General features: G+C 59.3%; 1 protein-coding gene across 2 annotated transcripts; it reads left to right on the top strand.

Moving 5' to 3' along the window:
* Positions 1–2,089: 2,089 nt before the first annotated feature.
* On the top strand, positions 2,090–25,622 carry Fam163b (family with sequence similarity 163 member B). 2 transcript variants are annotated; one of them, XM_063244320.1, is made up of 3 exons: positions 2,090–2,267; positions 22,962–23,098; positions 23,676–25,622. In XM_063244320.1, the coding sequence occupies exons 2-3, from the start codon at positions 23,006–23,008 to the stop codon at positions 24,102–24,104; spliced, it is 522 nt and encodes a 173-aa protein (XP_063100390.1). In that variant the 5' UTR covers positions 2,090–2,267; positions 22,962–23,005; the 3' UTR covers positions 24,105–25,622. The 2 variants fall into 2 exon arrangements, with proteins under 2 accessions (XP_063100390.1, XP_003473189.1); XM_003473141.5 differs by having other exon boundaries at positions 2,092–2,267; positions 22,983–23,098.
* The last annotated feature ends 871 nt before the right edge of the window (positions 25,623–26,493 follow it).

Genomic DNA, 26,493 nt, shown 5'->3' with positions numbered 1-26,493 from the left:
TATTCTAGATGGAATCAGTGCAGGGAGTGGAAGATCTTGCCGGAAGAGAGCGCACAGGGCTCTGCTCAGGTGCACCGCCTGGACCCTGGTGCTGTTCCCTGCTGCATCAGGAAAGCTGCACGTGGGTCTCAGCAGATGAGGAAGATCACAGGGGACAATGCTCAGTGCACTCAACCTCACGTTAAGCACACAATGAGTGGTGTTTATCATGTGATAGGGACCTAGCTGGCAGGCCCTTCACACACTTAATTAATGAACCTGGTCCCTTGGGAAATGAGGCAAGTGACGCTTAATTATCCTGCCTGGAAGGGTGGAGAAGTGACGGGGAGGACCTGCTCTTCTCGTTAGTTAAGAGGAACGTGGGGCTTTCCTTGTTTGTTGTGGGCAGCTCTCAGGGACCAGTGACCTGACCGGCTCTGAGAAAGTCAGCAGGAGTCTTTCCTTGGGTAGCGTGTGTGTGTGTGTGTGTGTGTGTGTGTGTGTGTGTGTGTGTGCAGCAGGCTGGACCGTGCAGCTATCCATCTGGGTGTCTGTCTGGGGAGGGGGGTGGATTCCCACCCACTGCTGTCTTGAGACTTGGGGTGAGTTGCTAATCACCCTGTCCACCAACCTGCACCAAGGAGAGTGGCTCTGGGAGTTCCCAGTGTCCTCCTCTGCAGAACAGAGGTGAAGCCAGCTTCTTCCTGCCAGGATGCAGCTGCTTACACAGAACCTGGTGTAGATGAGAGGAGGGGCAGACTTTGCTGTCTGCCAGGCCCAGTCTCGGCTCCTGACCTGACCCACCGTGTTGTAGTCAGGGGCTGCAAGAACAGTTACACACAGGACACAGATTTATAATACTATGCTACGATGGTCACCTAGCATTAAATACAAGAAGGTGCAGAAAATCTGTCCATAGCACTGAAGACCTAGAAAATCCACACAAGGGCTGGATCCCACAGCAATGTTCTGCATGAGTCCAGCTGAAGACCTAGAGCCCATGACAATGCCCCCCACGAGGCCAACTGGAGGTCCAGAGCCCATGAGGAGAACTCACGCCAGTCTGTTTTATGGATCTGCTTGGGATGGCCCAAAGGTCAGTGGTGGGAGCTAGAAAGTCTGTGCCAGGGGGGTGAAGGAGCTGTGCCAGCAGGCTGAGGGTTCTGTACTCATGCTCAATGTAAGGACCAAAGCTCCCCCAAAGTGAACCACAGCCACTCTCAGCGACAAGGTCCAAGCTCCTCCGATGATAACAGGTGAGTTCATATCAAGGAGGCCAGCATGAGGAGCTCTTCCAGGAGAACTAATGGCTCAAAGTGGGCAACACAGAACCCACAATGCCTTGCTCTTCCTCCCCACATCTCCTTTTATGCTGGCAGCTTTCCTCGGGTGGGCTGTCCACGCTCAGCTCCATGTCAGTTTAACTCACTGGCACTACATTGACCACTGGTTTTTAATCCATAACACACTGCCACACACAAGCCTTTCTCCCAGGCTTCTCAAAGCTCTGGGCCTCGGTGGCACAGTCCCCTCTGAGTGTCTGCAGGAACTGGCCTGCCTTGGGGACCTCTTCAGGTGGAGTGGCCAGGAAGTTCTGCACACCCAGTGCAGGTCTGCTTCCCTTTCACTTCCGGCTGGTGGCCCCACCTGCACTTGGGGTGAGAGAGAGGAAGTGACCTGCGGATGTTTCAGGGACCCGAGGGCAGCCTGTGCCACCAGCCCTGCCCGCCTCTCCATGTCCACCTGGCTGCCCAGAACAGGGAAATGCACAACAGCAAGGGGGCATTTCTTAGGTGTGTAGGATGTGCCCGGCCTCTGGACGCCCTCGGACCAACCTTCCAGCAGCGCTGTTGGCCCAGAAGCAGCACGGCCCGGGTGGCATTGCCCACACGCAGCAAATCCTAGCGCCGAGGAAACCGACCGCCAGGGACTCTGGTGGGGGAGATAAGGGAGGGAGTCCTCCCACAGGGTCGCTAGGCCCCGCAACATCCAGGGAACCCTCAGCACCGGGGACAGCGCCTGGGTCCCCCGCGGCAGCCCCGCCCGCGCGCGCCTCCCCGCCGGCGCGCGCCCCGCGCCGGGACCCGGCAGGAACGCGCGCCGCTCAGGAGCCAGCAGGTCCGGAGCCGCCGCACGGCAGCGCGCAGGGCTCCCGCCGTTCCACGCAGTCGCCTCCCCGGGGGCTCCGGGGCCCCTGAGCCTGCCTCACTCGCCTGGCCCCGCAGGCCCGGCTGCCCATCACGTGCGCCCAAGTCCTCGCGACTGGCGGCGCTGTTCCCGCGGTCAAGGTAAGGGCCGGGCGCGGGAGGGGGGCAGCTGGGGAGCCCCCGCCTCCTGGGCGCTCACCGCCGCTGTCCCTGCGGGTCACTTGGCAGGTCTCCTGCCTGCCCTATGGGACGCGGCCCGGTCACCTGCCCTGTGGTGGTCACCCTCAAAGTGGCTGGGATGGAAGGCAGGGGGGCCAAAGGGAAAGGCTGGGAGCCCCGATGTGGGAAGTGAGGCTGTGTCCCTCCAGTGTGGCCCAGAGGTGGAGGCGGCAGTGTGGGTTCCTGGAGGGAAAGTTCACCCCTAAAACACCCAGAAGCCTGCCTTAGCCTCTGCCACCCTAGCCAGTGCCTCTGCCAGGCTCCATGCTGGGCACCTCTGTCCCCCCAACTTCTGTGGAAAGGGGGTGGTGGTCATGGGAGCCACTGGACAGATGGGGAAACTGAGGCTCTGAGAAGTTTGGTCTCTTGCCCAAGGTCACCCAGCAACACCAGCCCCCGTCACACTACTTCACGCCCACCTCTGTTGTTGGAACCTTAGCCTAGACAGCAGGGACACCGGGGGCACCAGCTTGGCATTTGGGGTTTTCCAGCCAGAAATGAGAAGACTCCAGAAAGACAGAGAACCAAGAGCAGCCTCACTGTTGCCCTCCTTGCATCCACCCTGCACCCCACCCCATGTCCGGTCCTCCTCAGGCCAGGGCTCTGTGGTCACTGTGGTCCTGCCTGGGGTAGAGGGCTCCGTGGCTCTCAGGCAGGACACTGAGTGTCAGGGTGGCAGGCCCTCTGCAGAATAACAGGGGCATCCCAAGGTCTGGGCCAACGAGACCCCCAGGCCTTTCCAGGAAGCTGGGGCTCCAGAGGACTGAGGGCTGTGGACAGCCCTCTCCTTACCTCCCCCTCTGACCATACCAGCCCCAATCTTGGGGGCCTTCCAAGGACCACAACTTACAGCTCCTCAAAAGTCCAGGCTGGCTAGGAAGGCACCTGTGCCCCTCTTGTCACTGCCCTGACTTGGGGTGGAATTGAAGGAGGATTCTGGCACCTTTGTGCTAGGGCTGGGTGGCTGGAGTGCCGGGAGCACAAGGGGTGTCCCCAACACTGGAGGTCAGGGGCTCAGGACATGTGGGGTTTTGTTCCCCATTCTTGGCTCAGCAGCTGTGTCAGCATCTGCACGATGCTGTGGAGAAGACAGACAGCGGTTGTTGTACCAGCTTTGATCCCTGTCACCTGAGTTTCCTGTGGGGCTGCCTGGTTCACAATCACGTGGAAAGCTTGAAATGCTCCCCAAAGGCTTGGGATCCCAGGAGGACCCCAAGTTACCTGGCCTCGGTGCCCAGATGCTAGGTGGGAGTGGGGAGCATCATAGGCTGTGGGGGTTTGCAGATGCTCCCCATCTTTCCAGTGAGTGGGGAAGGAACCCCGGAGCCCTGACACCCACACTGTGCCTTGCCCTCAGTAGGGTGGACAGAGCCCTTGGGGAAAATGGTACAGATGGAAGGATTGGAACTTGTCACTTGCTCTGTCCAGCTTTCTGGGTGACCTTGAGCCAGTCACTGTCTTGTGGACCTCAGTTTCCCATCTGTAAAAACAAGGGGTCTGGTCAGTTCACCTCCTCTGTGGACACTGCAGCTGAGTCCAGCTGAGCCCCTATGGCGTGGGTGAAGCCGAGAGGAGCTGCTGTGCTTTCCTGCTGCTTTGGGATCAGGAGTGGGGGCCATTTCTCTGGGCACCCAGACCCTGCCAGCCACCCTTACTCACGTGGTCACCCATTGAGTCTCCGAGTGGCCCTGTGAGGCTTGGTGGCCTGGGGACCTGCGCCTGCAGTGCGGCCTTGGCCCTGGCCTGTGGGCCGGCCCAGCGAGGAGGGATTGCAGTGCCTGGGCCAGGAGGGCAGATTTATTACATCTCAGTCAATTACGTCCACCCCAAATCCGGCAGGAGGGAGGCAGGGTGGCTGTGTCCAGAGGCTCCCGCCCACCCCACTTCCCGTCCCCAAGGCCGTGCATCCCGGCCCGAGCACTTGCTGGTGGGGAGGTGGGTTCCCAGTGAGACCCAGCAAGTCACCCCATGTCACTGCAGACCTGGGCTGCATCTGCCCTTCCACCAGAGCTCATGGGCACCTGCACCACTGGGAGCCCTGGTCACGGCCTGGGGACCCCCCAAAAGAGGTCTCTTCGTTTCCTCCCCTCCGCTCTGGGCCTGAGCCAATCCTGTGCCAGCCTGGGAGGGGGCTCCCCCTGCTGGCCAGGGCAGAGGAGGGCAAGCGCAGCCGCGGGAACTCAGGCCCAGGCTGGGGTTCAGAACATGGCCTGCCTACCCGCGCTTTCCTGCGTCTCAGGGTGAGGAGGAGGCTGGGGGGCTGTAGTGAGAGCAACGGGGCTGCAGCACAGGGGTGGCCTGAATGCGAACAGTGGGTCCTGGACCCTGAAGGAGAAGGCAGGCAGCTCGGGTGGGCACTCCTGTGCTATGCCCTGGCAGGGTGTTGAGGCCTCTGTGAAGTGACCCTGGCCAGGCTGACCTAGTTTCCCCAGGTGGCCAAGCTGAGGGAGGCCCAGGAGGAAGCTGGCCAGGGACCCAACACTGGCCCTGAAGAAGCCAGACTGATAGGCTTCGGCCACCCTACTATGGTCCCTGGCTACTGAGGGTGGCAACCAGGCTGAGTGAATGACACAGCCAGGCTGTGTGTCCTCAGTGAAGTGACTGGGCCTCTCTGGGCCCTGGGGTGTGCCAGCTGACAGGAACAGATGTCAGTGTGCTGCCGGGCATGAGTAGAGGCCCATCTTCCAGGCCAAGAGCACTGGCCCATTGCTGTGGGGTGGCACCCACTGGCTGGCAGCAATGTCCTGTGTCTGGGTTCTTCCCAGCTGGCCCCTCCAGCTGCACACAGGCACCCGGGCTCAGGCCTCAGTGAGGCCTGCTCTTCCGTATTCTCCGGCATGAGTCCCTGCTCTTCCGTATTCTCCATACTCACTGCACCCGGGGATGCGGGATGGGGGTGGAAGACTCGGTTCCGGGCCGTGAGTTCCCTTCTGGGAGCATCCAGCTCCCTGAGGACCACACCCCTCACTTCAGAAAACCCTTAGGCACTGCACCAGGAAAACTTTGCTTCCAGCTCTGACAGGCGCCTTCACCTGTTTAATTACTCTGTAGTCGGCTGTAATTATTTTAAAGGTTCTTTTTTTTTTTTTTTTTTTTTGAGCTAGGATCTCACTATGCAATTCGAGCTGGCTCTGAACTCACTTCATAGCCCAGGCTGGTTTTGAACTCACAAAGATCCTCCTGCCTCAGCCTCCAGAGAGCAGGGATTATAGGCGAGTGCCACCATGCCCATTTTTAAAGCATTTCTTAATAAGAGAAATGCACGTTTGATGTAAAATGAAAATCAACTGTCCAGCACTTTGGGATTAAAGTCCCCAGGCTCTTGTCCCCAAGCTACACCCTGGCACTTGGCTCTGCCTTGGTGCACTGCACTGGGTGTCCTTGAGGGCTGCATCCCTCCTTGCAGTGCCCATGCATTGCCTTGGTGTTTGTAGGTATGGCTGGGGTGTGACTGACCACAGAGAGGCTTCGATGGACAGGGCGTGCACTTGTGAGCAGGACTGACCCTTCAAGCTGGGTGGGTCTGCAAAGGGTGTGTGAGGGCGGGGAGGTGGGTGCTCCAGTTGTGTGCACCCCAGGGGGAGTGCAGAGTGAGAAGTAAGGGTGACACCGAAGGAGGGACCATCGGGACCTTTGCTGCCCCTTAGTGGGGTGCTAAAGATGATCCTGGATTTTCTCTGCTCTGTCTGAGGGTGAGGGAGCCCTCAGAGGGGTTCAAAACCCCTCTGGCCACTTCCTTGTCACCTGGTTGGCTTTGAACCTGGAGCAGCTGTGCTGAGCCTTCCCACCCTGCCTACCAGAGGTCTCCCACCCCCACCCTGGGCATCCCACTTCCCTCCCTACTTCTCCAGCCCAGCTCCTGCAGCACCTCCTGGGCATCCCCGTAGCCTTCGCTCTCAGGATTTTGCCAAGAGACGTTGGATCCCTGGAAGAAAAAGACTGCCTGGGAGCTCGGGGACACCAGGGAAGGCACAAGGGGCAACCTGGCCCCAGAGTCTTACTGGCCACTTGTAAGATGCCATGTTAAGCGTGTCCCCCGGGTCCACTTCCTGGCACCAGCAAACTGGTGTCTCACTCCACACAGCAAGGAACTTTCCAAGGCCAAATGGAAACACTCGCCATCCCCACTCACAGGGCAAGCCCGCCTGGCCTAGGGTCAGGACAGAGGCAAGTCCAACCAGCCCCTGCTTGGAGAGGGCTGATGCTGGGGCCTCCTGATCCAAATCTGGTCCTGAGGACAGCAGGGCCGACTCACTACTGAGCCGTTCACCCTGGCCTCACGTGGCTGACTCAGCGGCTGGTGTTTGCTGCACTCAGAGTTTGTTTAGTTCAAACTCCCCGCACACACGCAGAAGGCTCCTGCCTCCGTGCGAAGCCGTTTCCACAATTAAACCAGAGCTGCCTTTGATGTTACCTCGGTGGAACTTCTCACACCATGCGGGAGAGAAGCCGCCCCCAGGGACTGAACCCATCTCGGCCTCCGAGCAGGCTGACGCGCCTGCGGTGTCCTGAGTCGTGGCCTTCCTGGTCGTTTTCCTGTCCTGCTACAGGCTGTGTCTTGCTTCCAGCCGCCTGCTCCTCCCCAGGTCGTGGATCAGGGCAACAAGGGAGGGAGGCAGAGGCAGGGAGGGGCAGGGGGAGCCCTGTGGGGTCACTGGATGCTTGCATCAGAGGCAGGGCCCAGCCTGGGCTGGTGAGCGTAGGTTGCTTGTAAACCTCTCTGTGCCCCAGTTTCCTACCTATAAAAATAGGCATGGTTTTCCTTCTGTAGCCAAGGTAGATCCCAGGCCCTCACAGGAGTGTGATAGCTGGAACCTGCTGGTAGGTTCTGGGGGTCTTCGGGTGGTACCTGCTGAGGGGCCTCTTTGTCCCATGTGACCAAGGTCCTTGCTCAGACCAGTCTTCACTGGAACCCAGATCCTGGGTAGCCGTCGGAGCCATGTATGGAGCCAATCCTCACTCTGCTCTGTGTCCAGCTTTTGTGGCTCAGGTCCCGTGGCTGCACTGCTTGAGCCCCTGCTGGCGGGGCCTCTCCTTGTTCTCTGCCAAAGACCTCTAGCTAGTGCCAGGCCTTGGCGCCTGCGCCAGCCCTTTGGGCACAAGTGCTGACCCACGCCTCTCCCAGGAACACGTGACCCCATCTCAAGGGCCAGCACCTGGCTCTGTGTGCCCCTCAGTCTTGTCTGCAACCAGGTTGGAGCCCCTTGAGGCCAGGCAGCTGTTGACCGATTTGTCCCAGAGCCCAGCACTGGCCCGGAGCCCAGCACAGAGGGGTCTCTGTATAGATTTGGGGCAGTGAGTGGTGACAGCCAACCTCCTCTGCTGAGGACAGAAATAGCATTGTTTGTCCCATCAGGGTCCCGCCCTCCAGGTTCAGACTCTCCTGGGGAGTAGGTGGGCCCACATGGCAAGGTCAGCAGTGTGTACACATGCGCCCTGGCTGTAAGCCCAGTAATCCACAGTGACACCCAGTGCCGGTCTTGTCCTCGTGGAGGTGACAGCTGCCTTGAAATCACCCAACCTACAAGATGGGCACCTTCCCAGTGCACTGTACTCAGAAAGGCCTAAGCCCAGAGTTTTGCAAAAGAAAAATTGATGTGGAAACAGAGTTGCTGCAAGAAGGGTCTTTGCCGAAGCCTCCATCACTGGGCTGCTGGGACAGCAAAGTCACTGCAGAGGCTTGTGACAGGATGATAGTATCCTGGGCTACCCTGGCAGAGCTGTGTGGAGGGTGGTTTGGAGGAGAGGGCTCCTCACAGCCCCTGTGCTAGGCGGGGTAGAGTGGTGGATGCTGCAGTGCTCGTGGGATGGGCGGACGGACAGATGGATGGATTGACGGATGGATAGATGGGCAGATAGACAGGTAGATGGGCAGATGGATGGATGGATGGATGGATGGACAGACAGATGGGTAGATGAATGGGTCAATAGATGATGGATGGGCAGATGGATGGATGGGTGGACAGATGGGTAGACAGATGGATGGACAGATAGACAGGGATGAAGGCACGTGGGGATGCAGGGTCCCAGGCAGTGGGTGGCCTCAACTCTGCAGCCCTGGAAGGCTCTGTCCAGGGCAGTGTGTGTCCTGCAGATGGGCCTTCTGTGGGTGTTCCTGTGAGCACTTGGGAGAGAACTTGGGTTGATCCCAGGGAGAACCCAGAAGTGGGGATTGGGGGAGCAGCTGGAGGCCGAGCCCAGCCTGCTTACCCAGAGAGCGCTGCATTCCCGCTGTTCCCTTTCCTGCGTGAGCCTCGCTTTGGGCAAGGAAGGCTCTGGCTGCCCTCTGAGCCTGTGGTTAAATCCAGCAACTCCCAAGGCCCCTTCCAACCTAAGGGAAAAGGACTCGAGGTTGCCAGATCAGGGCATCTGCCGTCCGCATGCTCGGATTTTCCAAGCCCGGAAATGTGGCTGGAAGAGCCTGGGTGTCTGTGGCACCCCCACCAGGGCTCTGTCCCCCACCAGCTTGGGAGGTCTGTGGCCTCCAATTGTCTGCTCCACTCTGGTCCCACCCAGGCCCCCACCCAGTGCTGCAGGGACCTCAGACACAGGCCAGGGCTGTACCCCCTGCAGCTTTCAGGCACAGAAGGAGGAAGGGCACCCCAGACCCCACTGCATGCTTGGTTGGTTCCAGGGCCGCCCGCCCTCCCTGCCGGGGCTGCCATCCCCTTCAGTCCCTGTGACCCCTGCATCCCCACCCACAGCTCTGCCCGGCTGGCTCCCTTGGGAGGAGGCAGCACTCTGCAGGTTGTGACAGCTGCTAACTTGCTGTAGCTGGGTTTTCTCTTCGCCTCCTGCTTTATGCAGCCCACACTGTACCGTGCTGGATGTTGTTTTCTTGTTGTCGTCATCACTGCTGTGCTGGGGACCAAACCCAAGGCCTTCACACAGAGCTGCACCCCAGCCTTTTTACTGTTCATTTTGAAAGACAGGATCTTGGTAAGTTACTAAGTTGCTGAGCTGGGCTGGCACTGGCAATTCTCCTGCCTCAGCCTCTCTGGCATTACAGGTGTGCTCTACCATGCCCATCTTGTTGGTGGGTTTTTGGCCTCAGCCAGACCCTCAGAGCTGACGGCTCAGGTGTGCACATCAGTTGCCAATGGGCACAGTGGTGCTGTGTACCCAGCCACCCAGCAGCCAGGCACTGGAGCCCTGAGCTTGGTTTCTCTCTTTCCCCACTCTGCGGATGGCGGAGTAGGAGAGCTACTCCTCAGTGGTGGGTGGTGGTCCTGGCACTTGGTCTCTGGCAGCTATGCTTCTCTGTCCAGCTGCATCCTGGGCCTGCTCTTCCCCTAACCCAGGCTCGCAGGATGTCTCAGGGCCTGGCCTAGAGCTGGGGCATGGTCCCTTCTGCCCCTGCTCTACTGGCAGAGGAGTTCACAGCTATGGCCAAGGGCAGCGGGTAAGCACAGGCCCTGAGCGTGGAATGGATTCTCCAGGCTTCCTGGGAGATCATGCCTGGCCCTTCCTGGACTAAGAGCTCATGACCAGGACTTGCTGTCTTGTCTGCCTCAGTTTCCCCACATCTGAATGAAGAGGCCTGGCCCCTCCTCTACCCAATCTGGGCAGGAGCACCTCTCCTGGGCACAGTCATCTCAATCTGGTAATACAGAGGCCAGGTGCTCAATGGCACCCAGAAGATGCCCATGTGATTAATGTTGGCATCTCTTTCCCAAGGAAGGAGAAGGAGGGGCAGGTAGGTGGCCATCATGCCCTGCAGATCCTCCCGTGTGCTGCCCATGGGGCCTCAGCCTGGCACAGCAGGGAGTGGGGTGCAAGGCTCCCTGCTAGGCAGCACAGCCCAGGAGGCACGGATGCAGGAGAGGGAGGAACTGGGTTTCGAGGCTTGGAGAGGAGGCAGACAGAGGGTTCCACCTCCAGGGAGTGAGTGGGAGGAAAAGGCTAGGGGCGCTGTCCAGGTCCAGCAGGTGGCAGCAGCCCAGCCCTGGCTGCACTGGGCTCTCCCCACTGGGTCAGAGGTCCCAGAGATCTGAGCTAAGCAGCCTGAGATGGGGCATGTCACCTGTCTTCAGGTTCCTGATGGCTTGAGCTCCTGTCTGGAGGGCCCACTGGGGAACAAGATAAGGACTCCTGACTCAGGGACACTCAGAGCTGCCCTCTCTTTGGACAGCAGCACTAATCCACAGGTGTCAGTCTAACAGCATCAAAGGCGAAGTCCTGGGAGAGGGGAGGGGCAGCTGCACCCCTCCTTTCATCCCTCCCCCCTCCTCTCCACCCCTCCATCTCTCCTTCCATCTTTCCCTCCTTCTCCCTCCCTCTATCCCTCCCTCCACCCCTGTACCCTCGGGTTTCTCCATTTTCCCACCCCTCCATCCCTCCCTCCAGTGCAGTCAGGCACCTGCTGTCCCGCAGAAGTGATCCAGGGGCCACAAGAACCCCACTTGCTCTTTGCAGCTAAAAGGGTACAGCTGTAGCCATGGAAACTGCCTGTGACCTTGTGAACAGCTAAATTATTATTTTTTTAATGACATGGGTTCTCTTTTGCTGTCACTCTGCTGGGGTGACACGTGGGGCTGAAGTGGGGGGATGGGACACCATGCTCCATGTGCTCTGTGTCCTGTCCCCCGGCCTCCATGCTTGCTGTGAAGATCCAGGTCCAAGGCAGGGTCCTCAGTTGGGAGAACTCTTGCACACTGGTCCCCCATCTCTCCTTCCCTCTATCCCTTCACCAGATTCCCTGGGAACCACAGGGCCAGAGTCACAGGTCCAAAGGCCAGGGGAAGCCCCGGCCTGGTGCACCCACAGGTTGTTGGCTGCCCAGGTTGGGCCACCGGGACCCAGATCCAGAGAGAAAAGAAGAACCCACCTGTGTCAGATCCAAGCCCTGTGCCCTGGCAAGGACTGAGCTGTGGGCCCCGACAGTGCTAACCCCAGCTGCTCCTTCCTCTCCCTTTTGGAAGGTAGCCAGCTGATTAAGGCTCTGTATGGAGGAGCGGAATCTAAGTATCTATGTCCATTTTGACGGGAAAATTTTGTCCCAGCACTTGTGGTGTGTTTCGTACTCAGCACACAGGCAGGAAGAGCCGGCTCGATGGTCTTGTGAGTCACTCCCCTCACCAGTGCAAGCAATTTGAGGGTATGGCATTTTTGGGATATCTTCATACCAGTTACAGCCAATTAACGACAGGCGCTGAGGCGTACTGTGCGCATGTGCATGTGTGTGATCGTTCGAGCGGATTTATTAGGTAGCACACAGGGTCAGAGGCAGGAGCATCCAATGACTGCGCATGGGAGGTTCAGGAGCTGCTCAGCCCAAGAAGCCAGAAGGCACGCAGCAAGTAGGATCGAGATGCAGCCTCAGCCTGAGACCAAGGACGGGAAGCTCCTTGGAGAGCCACTTGCACGAATCTGCGTTGGAGGTTGAAGGAGCCAGAGTCTGATGCCCACAGGTGGTGACAGAAAAACAGACACAGCTCAAGTAACCAGAGCTGCTCCAATGCACTCTGACTTCTTCCTCCTTCCCTTTCAGGCCATCCAGGCTGCAAGCCTATTGGATGGTGCCACCCACGGGTCTTCTGTTCTCATTGGACAGTTCAAATGCCAATCGTGTCTGGGCAGGCCCACAGACACACCGGAATTGCGCCTTCCGCACCAATCAGTAAAGCGGCCCTTAACACAGTGATGGAGTGGGGGATGAGGTTCGCAGAGGGCTTTTGTTTTTATTGCATATGGAAAACCCCAGGCTGGAAAACCACAGACACTGCTCCCTGGTCCCTGGCTTCCACTGTGAGAGCGAGGAGGAGTCCGTGCCTGCGCCTGGTGCTCTGGGTGGAGGTCGTGCTCCGCTCCGGTTGAGATCTCCTCTTTATCCTTGGCTTCAAGGCATTGGGCTACAATGGTCCTCGCTGTTGTTCTCTTCATCTTGCACACGTTTATGGTTTTTGGATCTGTAGATTCACCATCCCAATTGGAAAATTCCCAGCCCGAGTTTCTTTTCATCTTTTGCCTGCTGGGATTCAGATTCTGCACGCAGGAGGTCGTGGGCACCCGCCGGTTTCTTCCCCTCCATGTTTCTTGCCCTCTGAAAGCTCATCTGTCTTTCCTTGTGTGGCCTCCAACCCGCTGCTGATCTCACGCAGCATTGCTTCTACTGTTAGCGGCATCATTTTTCATCTCTAGGAAGGGGCTGGGGATTTAGCTCAGTGGATTAAACGCTTCCCTGGTATGCGCAAAGCCATGAGTTCTATCCCAGTACCAAAACAAAGCGAAGCAAAACAAACAAATACACCAGAATGGCCCAGGCTTTGCTAGACTTGTCCATCCTTCTGCCTCACCCTCCTGAGTGTGGGATTACAGGTGTGCACCATCACATCCAACTCTTCTCTTAGAGCTTTACTCTGTCTTTCTAACCTCCTGGGCTCTACTTAACACCCTCGATTTCCCCCAATGTGTGGGCCATGGTCAGCAACTATTTAGGGCCTGTCTCCTCGTTCTCCCGTCTGCACTGTTTCTGACCTGGTTTCAAGGACTGAGCTTTCTCCCTACCATGGATCTGTGCATCTGCCTTTGTACACGGGCAACCAAAACACACAGCGGATCTTTACACTTTCACAGTGCGCCGGGTGAAAGACGTGCTGCCCCACTCTGCCTCAAAACGTTCCCTCTCACTTGGGGCACACTCACCCTGTCGTCCTTGCCACTGTCTGAGGCAGCCCTCGAAGTCCCCTTTCCGGAGTGTGTTTATGAGGCATGATCAAAAAGGCAGTGAATGCCTTGTGCCATGCAGTGGAAAGGCGGCTCAGAAAACGGGGACGCTGTGCCCTCGCCCTGCCTGTTCACCAGATCTGCCCTCGGGCAGCTTCTGGCTCTGTCCCCCAGGTCAGGGTGACCATGAAAGGGAAATGCTGTGGATCGATTCAGCACGTTGAGGCAGCCACGACAGCGGGTTTGGAGGGGGTTAATGGCCATGTGTCTCTTTTACTGCAGTGATTTTTTAAAATTTAAACCTGCGGCATATTTTCCATCACACCTCACACGTGCTCAGAATTTTTTACCAGTGCCGTCTGTTGGGTGCGGTTGGCGCTGAGTTCCCATGGGCCTCTGGGGCCTGCTAGAGGTACAGTTGCTGGGTAGCAGTTTGATCCTTCCAGATCTCACTCTTGAGCCTCCTTAAGCAAGAGCAGGATGGCTTCTAGCCACGCCCTCCCCATTCCTGTCAGTGCTGTGACCCATGAAGTTTGCTGGCCCAGGGACTGCTGGGCTGCTCCCCTGGACCTGGCGTGGTTCTCCATTGGTTTGCTGCTGTCTAGCTGATACTGGGGGCCTCACTGGGCTCTGTGGCTTTCTCCTGCCCAGCACTGTGTCCTATGATCCCAGCCCAGGGAGATGGATCGGGACCCCAAGGCCACAGAGGCCAGGCTGCCTGAGGGCACTACGTTTCCTCCTGCATCTCAAGCTTCGCTTTCTGTCTTTGCCTAAAGCCTCGGGGGTGGCCAGACAACAGTTCCTTCCCCGTTACCCGCCTTGGCCAGAGCACTGTTACAGTGACTGCTGTTCAGAGGTTCAGTTTTGGTTCCCCAGGGATCCCTAGGGCTGCTTCGGAGAGTATCGAGGACAATGGGGTGAGTGTGCCCCAAGTGAGAGGGAACATTTCAAGGCAGAGTCATGGCAATGTATCTTTCACTGGCTGCCATCCACTGGGGCTGTCATACGCTCTGCAGTCACCAATCATGCCCCGGTGGCCGGGGACACTGTCCAGGCTCTAGAACAGAGCCAAAGGGACAGAGGAGGCCACGCCCTGCACTCTGCGCCTTGTTCTGGAGTATGGGGCAGTAAGGTGGTAAGGGCAAGGAGTGGGGTCCTAGAGATGATATGGGGGGTCCTGGCTCAAAGTCCTCGCTGTGCGAGGGACACATACCAGAGAAAGACATGCAGCTCCGCCTTCTGTCCCGGGAAACCCCTGGGTTTCAGGAACACACTGTCCAGCAGCCCCACTGCCCGGCAATGTAATAAGGCGTGAGGAAGACTAAGACTGGGACGCAGAGCGCTTCCGGGAGACCCACTGAGCTGCAGTGTCCTGCTCCTCTGCTCTCTGCTGACCTGTCCTCTCGGCCTTTGTCCCCTCTGCTCTCACGCTCCAGGCAGTGATCATTTGCTGCTCACTGGTTGGGGGCCTGCCTTGCTCTGCCCACCTCTGGGCCTTTGCACGGGATGTTCCCCTGCCATGTCCCAGCTTCCCTGCCACTGTGCCAGGTCACCTCCCTACGCTGGCCCCTCCCTCCTCTCTCCACCAACGTCCTGGCAGCTCCTGGGCACATCCATGGCCCCTACAAGACCAGCCAGGCTCAGGAGCAGTAGAGCCCAGTGTGCTGTTGCTGCTGAGTTGTCCATAGATTACAAAGGCCGGATGCTGGGTGTGGACTGAGGGTGCTGTGGGACTGCAGGGGAGGGCGCTGTCTCCTGGGCCAGGAACCAGGAGGGCTTACTCAGGGAACGTGTTGGAGCTGGAGCGGGTTTCCCAGCCGAAGAATGGCACAAACCAAGGCCCGGCACTCTGAAAGCCAAGTTTGTGGCCAGAGGAGTGAGCTCCTACCCAGCCTTACGGGAGGAGCACGGAGAGGAAGCGAGGAGGAGGCCAGGGCCAAGGTGTCTGGGACCTCAGGCAGGGAGCGGCACTCAGACCTGCATTCCAGAGAGCCTCTCGAGGGGACAGGCGCACCTTGGAGGAAATCTGGGGTGCGGTTCTGGAAAACACAGCTGAGAACCAGCGGATTACAGGAAAGAGGACCACGGCATGCGAGGCAAGACAGCCTCCTGAGGTTACAACCATGACTAAACCCACATGTGTTCATGTGCTGCAGATTCGCCCCCTTGTATGTGCTGGGGGACCCCAGCTAGAGCCCGAATGGCCAATTTTGGCCTCACCTGCAGCTCTCTGTGCCATGCTGTGTGCCAAGTGTTAGGTGCTCAGCTCTGGGCTGGACCTCAGCAGGGACACAGAGAGCAGAGGTCAGAGGGCACTGTGAGGCCACCTGTGCGGCCACCTGTGCCCCTGACCATGATGGGCAGTGTGTGTGTCTAGCGCCCAATGACTCTGCTTCCTAGGGTCCCAAAGAGGCAGGGACTCTGTCCCCACCCTCCTGTGTCCCTAGCATAGATCAGTGTGGGGTACGGGGAGAGGGCTGGGGATTGGCTTGGCTTCCTTGTCTTCAAGATGAGAAGCGAATCCCTGATAGCCTGACTCCAAGGAGTAGAGCTGGGGTTCCGCCCATACATGTGCCTCTGGCTCCTGGTCAGGCAGGGCGTTGGGGTCTCCAGGTCTGGTGGGAGAGACGGCACCCACAGTCCTGACACCAAGGGGTTTGTGGCCCAAGGTGCAGAGCTGGAGCCTTGGAGGTGGACGGTGGCCCAGGCTAGGGAGGGCAGAGGCAGAGACTGAGCTGTTTCGGAAACAAAGCAGGCAGGAATCACTAAGGATGCTGAGCTGAGGATGCTGCCTGCCACCCGGGTTACCTGGACAGCATAGACTCAGGAAAGGCCAGGCTCTGACATCAGGTAAGTCCTGATGCCCAGGTGGGACCCAACATGTTTCTGCTGGTTCCTGCAGGCCGGCTAGGCTGCTGGACTTAACAGGAGACCTCTGGGAGGAGCCACACACCTCTAACGTGGAACGTGTCTCTCCTGGCAGCCCCATGCCTCTTGCCCACCCCACGGCCTTGAATCCTAGGGGGAATGGGGCACGCTTCCCTACCAAGTCTTGAACCTCTGTCTGCCTTTCCTGCAAGATTTGGAGTCAACCAGGATCTTAGGCACCAAATGACCATGGTAGGCCATGGCCCGGCATCTGATCCTGGCTTCTTTTTTTCTTCCTGCCTCAGTTTCCCCATCTTTGCCCAGGAATGCTTGGAGCAGGGGCACTGATGAGGCTGCCCACCAGAAGGGGGCTGCCTGACACACTGGGATTTGGCACGCGTTTAGGAAGTGGGATGGAGGAGGCCGCAGGGTGTCCTGGCTGGCGCTGCCTGCCGCATTCCAGGCTGGTGGTCGGGACCAAGAGCCTTAAGCACAGCTCTTGGGAGAGGAAGTCAGAAATTAACGAAGACTTAAGCCCAGCAGCAGGCAGGGTGTATAAACCCAGCTTCTGCACAGTGTTATTTTTAAGGGGGAGGAAAAGACATCTGAGCCAGCCCAGTGGGCTTCACCTGCCCCACCCAGCACCCCGCTCCCGCGCCACACAGCATGCCCCTGATCTCCTGCCAGATCAGGAGCCATGGCCCCTGATGGTAGTGTGGGTCCCCTGCATCCCCTAGGGCCCACACTTAAGCTTGGCCTGCTCATCTGGGCCTGGATGGCCACTGCTCCCACCTGCCCAGAAGATGCAGGGGTGCAGACAGGGGAGGCTGTCAGGCCCCAGGGCAAAACCTCTGACATTCGAGGCGCTGCCACCTCTGCCAGGGTCAGGCTCTGTTTCTGGAAGCACCCTAGCCCCTGCAGGGAGGCCCGGACAGGTTCGTGACAAGTGTCACAAGGAGCTCAGGACACTAGGGAGCCATCCAGCGTGTTAGAGTGAGACAGCAGCCTATATGGACCTCATGTCCAGGAAGCCCAGTGCAGTAGTACAGGCTGGCAGAGCAGAGCAGGAATTCCTGGTCAGGTGTAGGTAGGCCTAGGCCTGGGTAGTTCTGAGCATGCTCTGTGGGAAGCTGCTGTCCCTCCTGCTGGGATCAGCAAGACCAGTTACTGTAGAGCCTGCCAGGGAGACAGAACGACCTACAAGCTCGCTCTTTCATGTCCGCAGTACCCAGAAGCCCCATCGCCCACCAACACTGGCTGTGTCTTCCCTGCTTCCTCTTTTCTGCCCTCGGGGCCCCCAGGAAGACCCCAAGTGGGGTCTGTTGGGAGAGGCAGGAGTGAGGGTTTGTGGAGCAGACTGAGCCCCACACCTGCCAAGTGGCAGCCAGGCCCAAGTGCCACGGCTCGTCACCAGGGGGCGCAGAGGCCACCAGGCAGGCCCCAGCTAGTGGCCTGCTGACCCCTATCACCCAGCCAGCTCTCCATGGGTCGGCATGCTGTGCTTGGTTGCGCCCTGTCTTCAGTGCCCACTGAACCTCCCACTCTGCTCCAGTCTGTGCTGTGGTGGCCAGGGCAGAGCGCTGGTCCTGGGACTCTGGTTCTGTGCTCTCTGGCCTCGGTCCAGCAGAAGCTGGTACCCAGCTCAGTGACATGGATCCCAGACAGGCCCAGGCTTGGGGCCTCGGTGAGCCTTCTCAGGGCCCAGCGACAGCATGGCCATGGGTCATGCTTCCTGCCTCCCTGGTGAGTTATTTCTCCCTCCTGGCCTCAGTGTACACCCTAGAAGATGTGTTGGAACCCCTGGCTTCCTGGTCCTGCAAGGAATCTTCTGACCACTTGCCCAGTATTGCAAGGCTCCTGCCACACTCCTGCCGGGCACCTGCCGTGGCCCTGAGGCTGCTAGCCCCACCTAGCTCGGGGGCAGCTCTGTGCTCTCAGGTGGCCTCAGGCTCTTCCACTGAAGTCTATAAAGAGCCCCCTTGCATCCCAGAAGGCCCAGGAGTGACCAGCAGAATGTTTGAGTCTCTGTGCCCTCTTGGGGGCCTCTAGCTGTCCAGCCCAGGGCATGGGTGCGTCCTCAGCTATGGACACTTCCTGGTGTCCTTGACTGAGTCCTCTCTGAGCTGAGGACGGCACTGGGGAGCACTTCGCCCTAGGCGGCCCCTCCTGTGCCCACCCCGGCGGCTCTGGATAAAATCTCCAGACCGAGCCAGCCGCACCATCGAGTGCTGCCCATGTATTTATTACCGGGCGCAGGAATCCGGGAGCCCGCAGAGCGTGAAATTAGGAACAAATGTGGAGGCGGTCTAGACAGGAACTCTGCGGGCTGCGCTCGGCTCCTGGACGCAGGGCCCACGGGCTTCCAGGTAGCCGAGCACTTTTGTAACCAGACAGATGTTTTGGGGGGAAAAGGCTTTCTGAGTCCTGTAAGCCCTCGGCTCAATGCTGGCCGATCAGGGACCAGACTGGGAGGTGGTACGCCCAGGTCCCCAGCCAGCTCTGCTCTGGCCTCAGTTTCCCCATCTGGAAATGAGCAGCCACATGCTCCATGGGTTGTGGGGTCACATGGTGGTTCAGGCTCCTGACTATCTGTGGTGGCCCCTGGGTTGGGGGTTTTTGTGCTCAAAGATCCAGTGCCCAGCCAGCTCTAGGGACAGGCAGGGCCCCTCTTTGGCCCCCAGGGACACCGGGAAGCTCAGAGGAGCCAAGCAGACAGAGGCCTCCTGGCAGCTATGCTGTTGCCCGACATCAGCCAAGGGCCAGGAAGCAGGGGTGGTTGGGGAGGGGGAGGGAGTAGGCAGACATGGGGGTCCCGTGGGCCGGGGGCAGCAGGAGAGGCAGAGGGAAATAGAAGAATATGTTCCAGACGGCAGCCACATAGGGGGCTCCTGCCAGGAGAAAGGGGGCTCCCAGAGAGGCAGATGGGGGTGTCTGGCTCTGCCGCCAGGTGCTTCCTGCCACCCGCCCAGCCCCATACGGCCGCCATTGTCCATGGTGAGGCCCAGCCACAGCCGGGAGGAGAATGGGGGTACACCGCCAGGGTCCTCCACAGATCGGGGCTTGGCAGGGCGCTCAGCAGGGTCTCATCTCACAGCCCATGCGTACCAGTCGGGGTAGGGAAGGGAAGCAGAGGCGTTTATAAAGCCTTAAACCTGTTTATGGGCCCAGGGGGCATATTAACCATGCAGCCCGGCTCCAGCACACTCTGAGTCACAAACAGTGGGCCGTGGGGTGGCCTCTGCCCATCTAGTACTTCTGTGGCCAAGATGTGCTCTCGCCAACCCCCAGAAAGCAGCCCTTCTGCAGGGGTGGCTCTGCTCCGCTTCCTCCAGGAAGCATGGGGGGGCTCCTTACCACCCACCCACCCACCCGTAACCCAGCTTAGTTGTTCTCAGAACCCTGTGGCACCTGAAGACTCCATCACTGTCCCCTCAACAGCTTGGCTTACATGTGACCCCACCACCACCCTGTGCAGAACCCTCAGAGGGGGAGGAGTCTACAGAACAAACTCCTCCCTTCCCAGATAAGGTCACTCCCTAAGGCTACGGCGAGATGTCCCTCCACCTCGGGGACAGTGCACAGGCTCCCAGGCCCAGGCTGGAGTGCAGCGGGGGAAGCTTTCAGGGTGCAGGGGGTGAGGAGCTGAGCTAGGTCTATATCGGTCCTCCAGCTGCCATACAGTGGGATGTGGCTCCTCTTTGTCCTTGTGGTTTGAAGTCTTGTATTGTTCAGGTAAACTCCAGCAGGCTTCCTGGAAGAGAAGGGCTTGTGCTAGTTTTGGTGGCAGGAGAAAAGGGTGTCCCAGAGCAGGGCTCAGCAAGACCAGATGAGAGGCTGGAGGGTGGGGCTGAGAGCAGCGTCTCTTGGGATGGTGTGGAGTTAACTGTGGGTGATGGGGGGCAGAGGCTCCCAGGGCCTTCAGCCTGCCATGGAGTTGCTGCTTCTAGGCAGGCTGAGCTGTCCAGTTGGCCGGCCTGTGTGTGGGTGAGGTGGCCACTGATGACCCTGGACACTTGGCCTGACCGGCACCCTGCCCACCATGCCCTGAGCCACGTGAGGCCAGGAATCGGCTGCTACAGACCTGAAAGTTACTCACAGATGGTGCATGGGGCACTGGTGTGCAAGAGAGCAGAGCCAGGAGGGCTGACCCATGCAGGGGCCTTCGTGGTGCCCTGGGACCTCGGGCTGCCTGGCCATCCACAGCTCTAGCCCTGCATGGCCGCTCCTAGTTCTTACTCATTGAGCTTGGCAGCGTCCTTCTACCCTATTCGGCTGGGCAGCGGTGGTCAGTTCTGGCTGCAAAAGGAAGCCATCTCAGTTCCTCCTGCCATGTCCATCCCTGCTTCCTCCCAGCTCCTCGTGTGTGGCCAACCACACTTGCCAGGCCACTGCTTGGCTGCTCCTGCATCTCTCCCAGGGCAGTGGCCATGGGGGCCAGAGGGCTACCAGGCCCCAATTTTGTGTCCCTGGCAAGCAGCCAGCTGTCCCAGCCTGGGCACACGCCGACCCTCCAATGAGCCTCAGAAATCACGCTGTGGGCTCAGGGCCAGGACGCAGGGAAGGGGCCAGCACCCTACTCCATTGTCTGCAATACCCATTCCCTCAGTGGCCTGGTGGGGTACAGGGCGTTCGTTTCTGAGGTGGACGGGAAGGGCAGGCAGGCCTGGTCTCTCAGATCCCTACTCTTGCTGGATGGGGGTTGGGGTCCAGGCTGGTCACGTATCCCCTGCAGGCCACTGGGGCTGCTGCAAGCTCTCAGAGGAGAGCCTGCCAGGTGAGACAATGGGACAGGATGGCTTCTCCCCCAGGGGTCCCGTTTCCCCTGCAGCTGCCTGGTGCCCAGCACCAGGGCCAGCCTCACTGTCACAGCCTGGGTTTGTTGGGTCTCCTAGGTGGCCCCACTCAGTTTCCAGCCCCACAACACCAAATCCCAGCACCTCCCCTAGCCCCATGTTCACAGCTACTGAGGTGGGATCCTCAGGGTTCTCTGCTGCCCAGGAAAGCCCCCCACCATGTCCTTGCAGGTGGGGCTGGGTCTCAGCTGCTGGCTGCTCTGTTGACACCTGGGTAATGGCCTGCTGAGTCCCACCAGGCAGCCTGAGCCAGTGGTCATATAGGTGCAGGGGCCGCCAGGCAGTCTGCCCAGAACATGGGCTCCTGTGGCTCCTTCTCTTGTCTGCACACTTTGTGGCGAAGCTTTGGACCCATCTCTATCTGCCTGTCTGTCTCTGGAACCATCCATGGTGTCTCTGTCTCTGGCGCCTGTTGACCTGTCTATCTGTCTATCTTTGGAGCCATCAATGGTCTGTCTGGGTCTCTGTCTGGCTCCTGTGGACCCGTCTGTCCATCTGACTGGCTGTCTGGCCCTGCCTTTCCGTCTTTCAGGCTCTGGCTTCCAGGCCCAGCTTTGCCTGGATGAACCCTCCCAGTCCGCATGGTCCCCTCCATCTCTCCCAGGATGTCCTCTTTACCCATGCCTCATCTAGTGACTACCCTGAGTCTGCTGGCAGCCTCTGGGGACACCAAGCCGCCCCTAACCCACCTGGATGTTGTTTGCTGATTGTGCCCCTACATTCCGGCATGGGGACAGATCAGCCAGACCCCAGCATGCCGTTGGCGTGAGTTCCCCAAACACTTTAGAGGCCATGAGCTTAGCCCAGCGCTGCTGCTAAAGCCGAGCTGGGACTTGGCACCTGAGCCACGGTGCCTGGGCCAGCTGGGTGACCTAGGCTCCTCCTGCACAGGATGGTGAGGAGGCCAGGGCCTCTGCACTGCATCCAGGGTACCCCAATGTCACCCAAGCTGGGATTCAGGATGCAGACACCACATGAAGACTCGAACTCCTGTCCTCCGGGAAGGCAGCATGGGTTTGCTGTGTGTCTGGAAAGGATCAGAATTCTGGTGACACTGACAGGGTGGGGCCCACGTGCTGGACACTGCATGCTGTGGGCTTTGGGACCAAGTGCTTTGGTGAGGCCAAAACTAAATTTATTTTTTAATTAAAAACAACCCCTCCAGACGAACCTGAGTACAATAAACGAACTGGTGGGGGAAGGCGACACAGAGAATTATTCCCTGTGACTTTGAAATTGTCAGCCGTATCCCTAAAGAGATAAACACATGAGGAGGAGAGGACTATCAAACACTTCCAGAGACACAGTAGGAAAAGCAGCCGTAATGTGATTTCAGAATTACCAGACAGGCTGGAAAGTGCAAGTAGGCTAATGGTGACGGAAATGAGATTTCACTCAAAGTTGCCACATTTCACAATAAGCCCTAATTTTAAGTGGAAATATTGATGTGCACCCATATTCCCCCCCTCTTAAAAAGTAACCGCCCCCAGCTGCAGTCACTGGAAGCATCCAGGACCAGCAGCTGTGAGAACCCCTTCTCTACAGTGGCCTCGCCAGCCCCCTGGCATTAGGCAAAACCATGTCAGGGCCCGGATCAGAATGACACAGGGCACTGCCAAACCCACAACCCTGTAGGACCGGGAACATGGACAAGCACAGGGACCATCACCTGGCGTGGTGGTGCATGCCTGTAATCTCAGCGTCTGGGAGGCTGAGGCAGGAGGATTATAAGGTCAAGGCCAACCTGGGCAACTTAGTGAGGCCGTGTCTCAAAACAATAAAATTAATTAAAAAGATTGAGGTGTAGCTCAGCAGCACAGTGCTCGCCTACTGTCTGTGAGGCCCTGGGTTCAATCCCTAGCACCCCCAAAAAAGTCCCCAGGAGTAAACTCCTTAGCAGTACAGCCATATTTAGAAGCCAAAGGGCTGTCATGCTAGAGTGGAACACGGTCAGAAACTGCGCTGCACTTAAGGGCACAGAAACTGTAGCTGGCTGTGTCCATGTTCAATGGGAGCAGGACAGCACTGGTGAGCACTGTGGGAGCACTCGCAGGCCGTCAAGAGACCCCATGCTCATAGCATCCACCGTGGGGAAACTGAGGCAGGAAAGAGGCTGCCTGAGGCAGAGCAGGGCCCAGACCCTTGCTCCCACCCTGTGCCCAGGTGGCACCTGGCAGCCTCCCTGAGCACAGCCGGAGTGGTTGCTCCTCCCCTCGCGGTGTCTCTGCAGTGACTTTGCCATCTGCTGCAGGCTGTTGATGGAGAAGTGGGCGGATGACAGCCGGGACCGTGGTCATCACCGGGGGCATCTTGGCAACTGTGATTCTTCTCTGCATCATTGCTGTTCTTTGCTACTGTCGGCTCCAGGTACCCTAGCACAGGAGGGGTGTGGGGTGGGGACCCAAAGTGTGGCCCTGTGCAGGAACCAGGAGAGTGGGTGTCAGAGGAGGTGCTGGGCACCTGGCCATGGGTGGACCTCAGTAGTGGTGACACCTGCCACTTCATCCAGGGCTTTGGCCAAGGTTCAGAGAGGGTCTGGCCCTTAGCTCAGGGCACACAGCCGCCCAGAGAAAGAGCAGAGGTGAGCACAGTGGCTCCCGATATGCTGGCCCTCTCACCCAGCTTCAAGGCCACCAAGACCCGCATCTTCCTAAGAGCAAAGAGGGAGGCTTTTGTGCAGGGCAAGGAGCCCGGACAGGGCTCACACATCAGCTCTGCACCTCTAGGGCTGCCTGCTGCTTATGCCTCAGTTTCCCTGTGTTGGGGTTGCAACTCAGATGGGATACATGAACCGTGGTGAGGTGCTCAGGTTGGAGCTGGACGAGCTTCCCAGAGGCGGTGAAGCAGGGGGCAGCCAGGTGGGGCTGTCCTGCTGTCTCAGGGACCTTCCTCGGGGTGCACATGCGAGCCAGGGGACGGCGCGGTCACCTCTCCTCTCTCGCAGTACTATTGCTGCAAGAAGGACGAGTCAGAGGAGGACGAGGAGGAGCCGGACTTCGCAGTGCACACGCATGTGCCGCCCCTGCACTCCAACCGCAACCTGGTGTTGACCAACGGGCCAGCAGCCCTCTACCCCTCCGCCTCCACCTCCTTCAGCCAGAAGTCGCCGCAGGCCCGTGCCCTCTGCCGCAGCTGCTCCCACTACGAGCCGCCCACCTTCTTCCTGCAGGAGCCCGACGATGATGAAGCCCAGGAGGATGTGGGTGTGGGCGTGCGCAACGGAGGGGGGCGTGTGCCCTACAGGAGCATCAGCCAGGAAGATGTGGAGCTGCCGCCCGGGGGCTTCGCAGGCCTGCAGCCACTCAACCCTGGCCGCCTGTCGGCCATGCGAGAGGCCTTCTCCCGGAGCCGCAGCGTCAGCACTGATGTGTGACGCAGTGGCTAGCACCCGCTGCGTCCCAACACCCTACCCCGGGAGGCCCTGATGCCATGGCAGGATACCCGTGTTGCCCACCCCAGCCCCAGGCCCAGGCCAGGGCTCTGCCAAGCTGCCCTCCTGTCCTGGTCTCTGTCCCTGTTCCTGTTCCCAGGGACCAGGTGTGGGGCTAAGGCTCATGGAACACAGACGTGGCCACTGTGGGTTAGGACAGCTGGGCAGAATATGCAGCAAGCCTGGCACAGGGACGAGCGAGAGGCGGGAGGTGAAGAGAGCTGCTCTGGGCTGGGGCTCAGGGCAGGGGCCATTTTCAAGGGATGGGGAACAGCAATGTGGCCCCTGTGGTCATCCCACCCTGGCATTGACCTTCTTACCTATTCTAGGGAGTGGTCTCTGGGATGTCAGGGCCCTGATTGCAGGTGGAAGGTTCTGCACCTGCAGCCTGAACTCACTCCCTTCCCGTATCTGTCTGTCTGTCTGTCTGTCTCTGGGCTCTGGGTGCCACGCACCTGCTGATCCTGAGATGTCCATGCACTGAGCTCCCTGTAGCTGGACAGTACCCCCCACAAGCACAAGGGTGAGTCTTGGGGCAGCAGGGTCCTTGGCACAAGTGGGCACAGGAGAGAGAGGCCCTGCTTGGAGGGGGCTTGGCCCTAAACCCAGAGGCAGCCAGGCAGAGGTGGCCAGAACAGCAGCCTGAGTTTCAAAGCCCCCAGTGACCCGTGAGACCCAGAGGGGCCTTCAGAGCTCTGCCTCCGTCTCCCTGTCCATGCTAGGAGGACGCTAGCTCTCAGCAGCAGCAGCAGAGGCCCCAGGGGAGGCAGAGCTGGGGTCACTTAACTTCCACGTGCTTCCTGCTGGAGCAAGGCCCCGGCCCAGCCCTCCTCAGTGCCCAATGGGTCCAGTGGTGGAGCTGGCTGCCCCACGTGGAGGCCTCATTGTGCTTGGGTCCCACAGACTACAGCTCGGTCTCCCTGGGCATTCTGGGCTCTCCCCTTCCTTCTCAGTGGCTAAGATGCCACAGATCACCCCAGGGATGTGCCCCAGGCCAGGGCACTGACACTGGAGCACAGTGCTGCCCACACAGAGGTGACACAGGGCCAGGCAAGCGCCCTCTTCTCAGGCACTCTCTGCCCCAGGCCGGACCCCAGGGAGAGGTGAGCACACCCACATACCAAGGGACGGCCGTCCACACTGTTGGTACGGAACCACTGTCCCTTCCTTTCCTCTTCCTCGTCCCCCTGCCTGCCCAGGCCACACACCAGGGGTGTCGCTTCCCCAGCCCGGCCCCTCCCCTCCCTGGGTGGACCCCTGGGCAGGGGCTGCATTTTGGCCTGGTCTCTCTCTTGACCCTGCCTGTCTGGCCGCTGCCCTCTGTACAGACCCTCGGGTCCCTATGAAATGAACTAAGCGTGCATCCCCCTGGCTCACCCATCACCACACCCTGTGGCCCGCTGGGGGGCCATGGGGCTCCCAGAGCAAAGCAAAAGCCAATAAACCTGTTTCCCACCCTTCGCTCTGTGTCTCCAGTCCCCATTCCCCTGGGACAGACCTAGGTGCAGACACTGCCCAGGAGCCAGGGCCAGATGGAGTTGGCTGGTAGGGCCCAGGCTGTGTTCTGAGGGCTGCAGCCCAGCTTTCTAGCACGAGGACACCCTGGCAAGCCACCTTGACTTCTCGGTTGCAGCAGGGCGACGTGGATATTCCAAGACTGGGAACCCTAGGCAGAGCAACTAAGGCCAGATGACAGGCAGTGTGGACAGTAAGTGCCCCATGAGTGCTGGAGGGAGGAAGGGTGGCGTTGAGAGAGGGAGGACCCAGGATGGGGGGCAGGGGCAGCTGAGCAGAGGCAGTAAGGGTCCCTGGTTGTGAGGATGCTCTTCTGCTGGGTTCAGCTGTCTTTGAGCCCAGGAACTTGAGGGCCAGAAAGAGCTCTGGGGGTGTCTGCCCCGTCAAAGTCCCACGAATACACGGGTGTGGGTGTGCACGTGTGCAGAGGCAGGGACTCGAGGGCTGTATTGCTGCCCGTTTCCCCCAAGCCAGGTCCTGCCGAAGCCGCCCTGCTGAACACGGCTCTGTAGTGGCTGCTCCCTGCGTTCCACACTGAGCCCTGGCCAGGCCTGCATCGGACAGAAGAAGCCTCCCCACCTCCTGGGCCCGATGGGACCCTGCCCTGGGCCATCCAGGCCCTGCCCTCGCTCCCCAGTGCCTTCCGTGCCCTACATGCTTGCTGGGGAGCCCAGAAGCTATTCTGCTCCCTATTACCACTTCCTACCCCCGGAGACCACTGAGACCCTGTGTCTCCCACAGATCTATGGCACGGAGACCCAGGGTACCTGCAGGTGGAGAGACCCTGGTCACCTTGAGGTGCCCCCACTGCCCTAGC

Source organism: Cavia porcellus, unplaced genomic scaffold (genome assembly GCF_034190915.1).
Source record: "Cavia porcellus strain 051 isolate PalLab524CR breed Dunkin Hartley unplaced genomic scaffold, mCavPor4.1 scaffold_49, whole genome shotgun sequence".
Classification (NCBI taxonomy): domain Eukaryota; kingdom Metazoa; phylum Chordata; class Mammalia; order Rodentia; family Caviidae; genus Cavia; species Cavia porcellus.
This window is presented reverse-complemented; position numbering and strand designations above follow the sequence as displayed.

Coding starts and splice junctions, on each gene's coding strand:
- Fam163b (XM_063244320.1), top strand. CDS start 23,006: ATGACAGCCGGGACCGTGGTCATCACCGGGGGCATCTTGGCAACTGTG. Junction 23,099..23,675: donor TTTGCTACTGTCGGCTCCAG/GTACCCTAGCAC, acceptor CCTCTCTCGCAG/TACTATTGCTGCAAGAAGGA.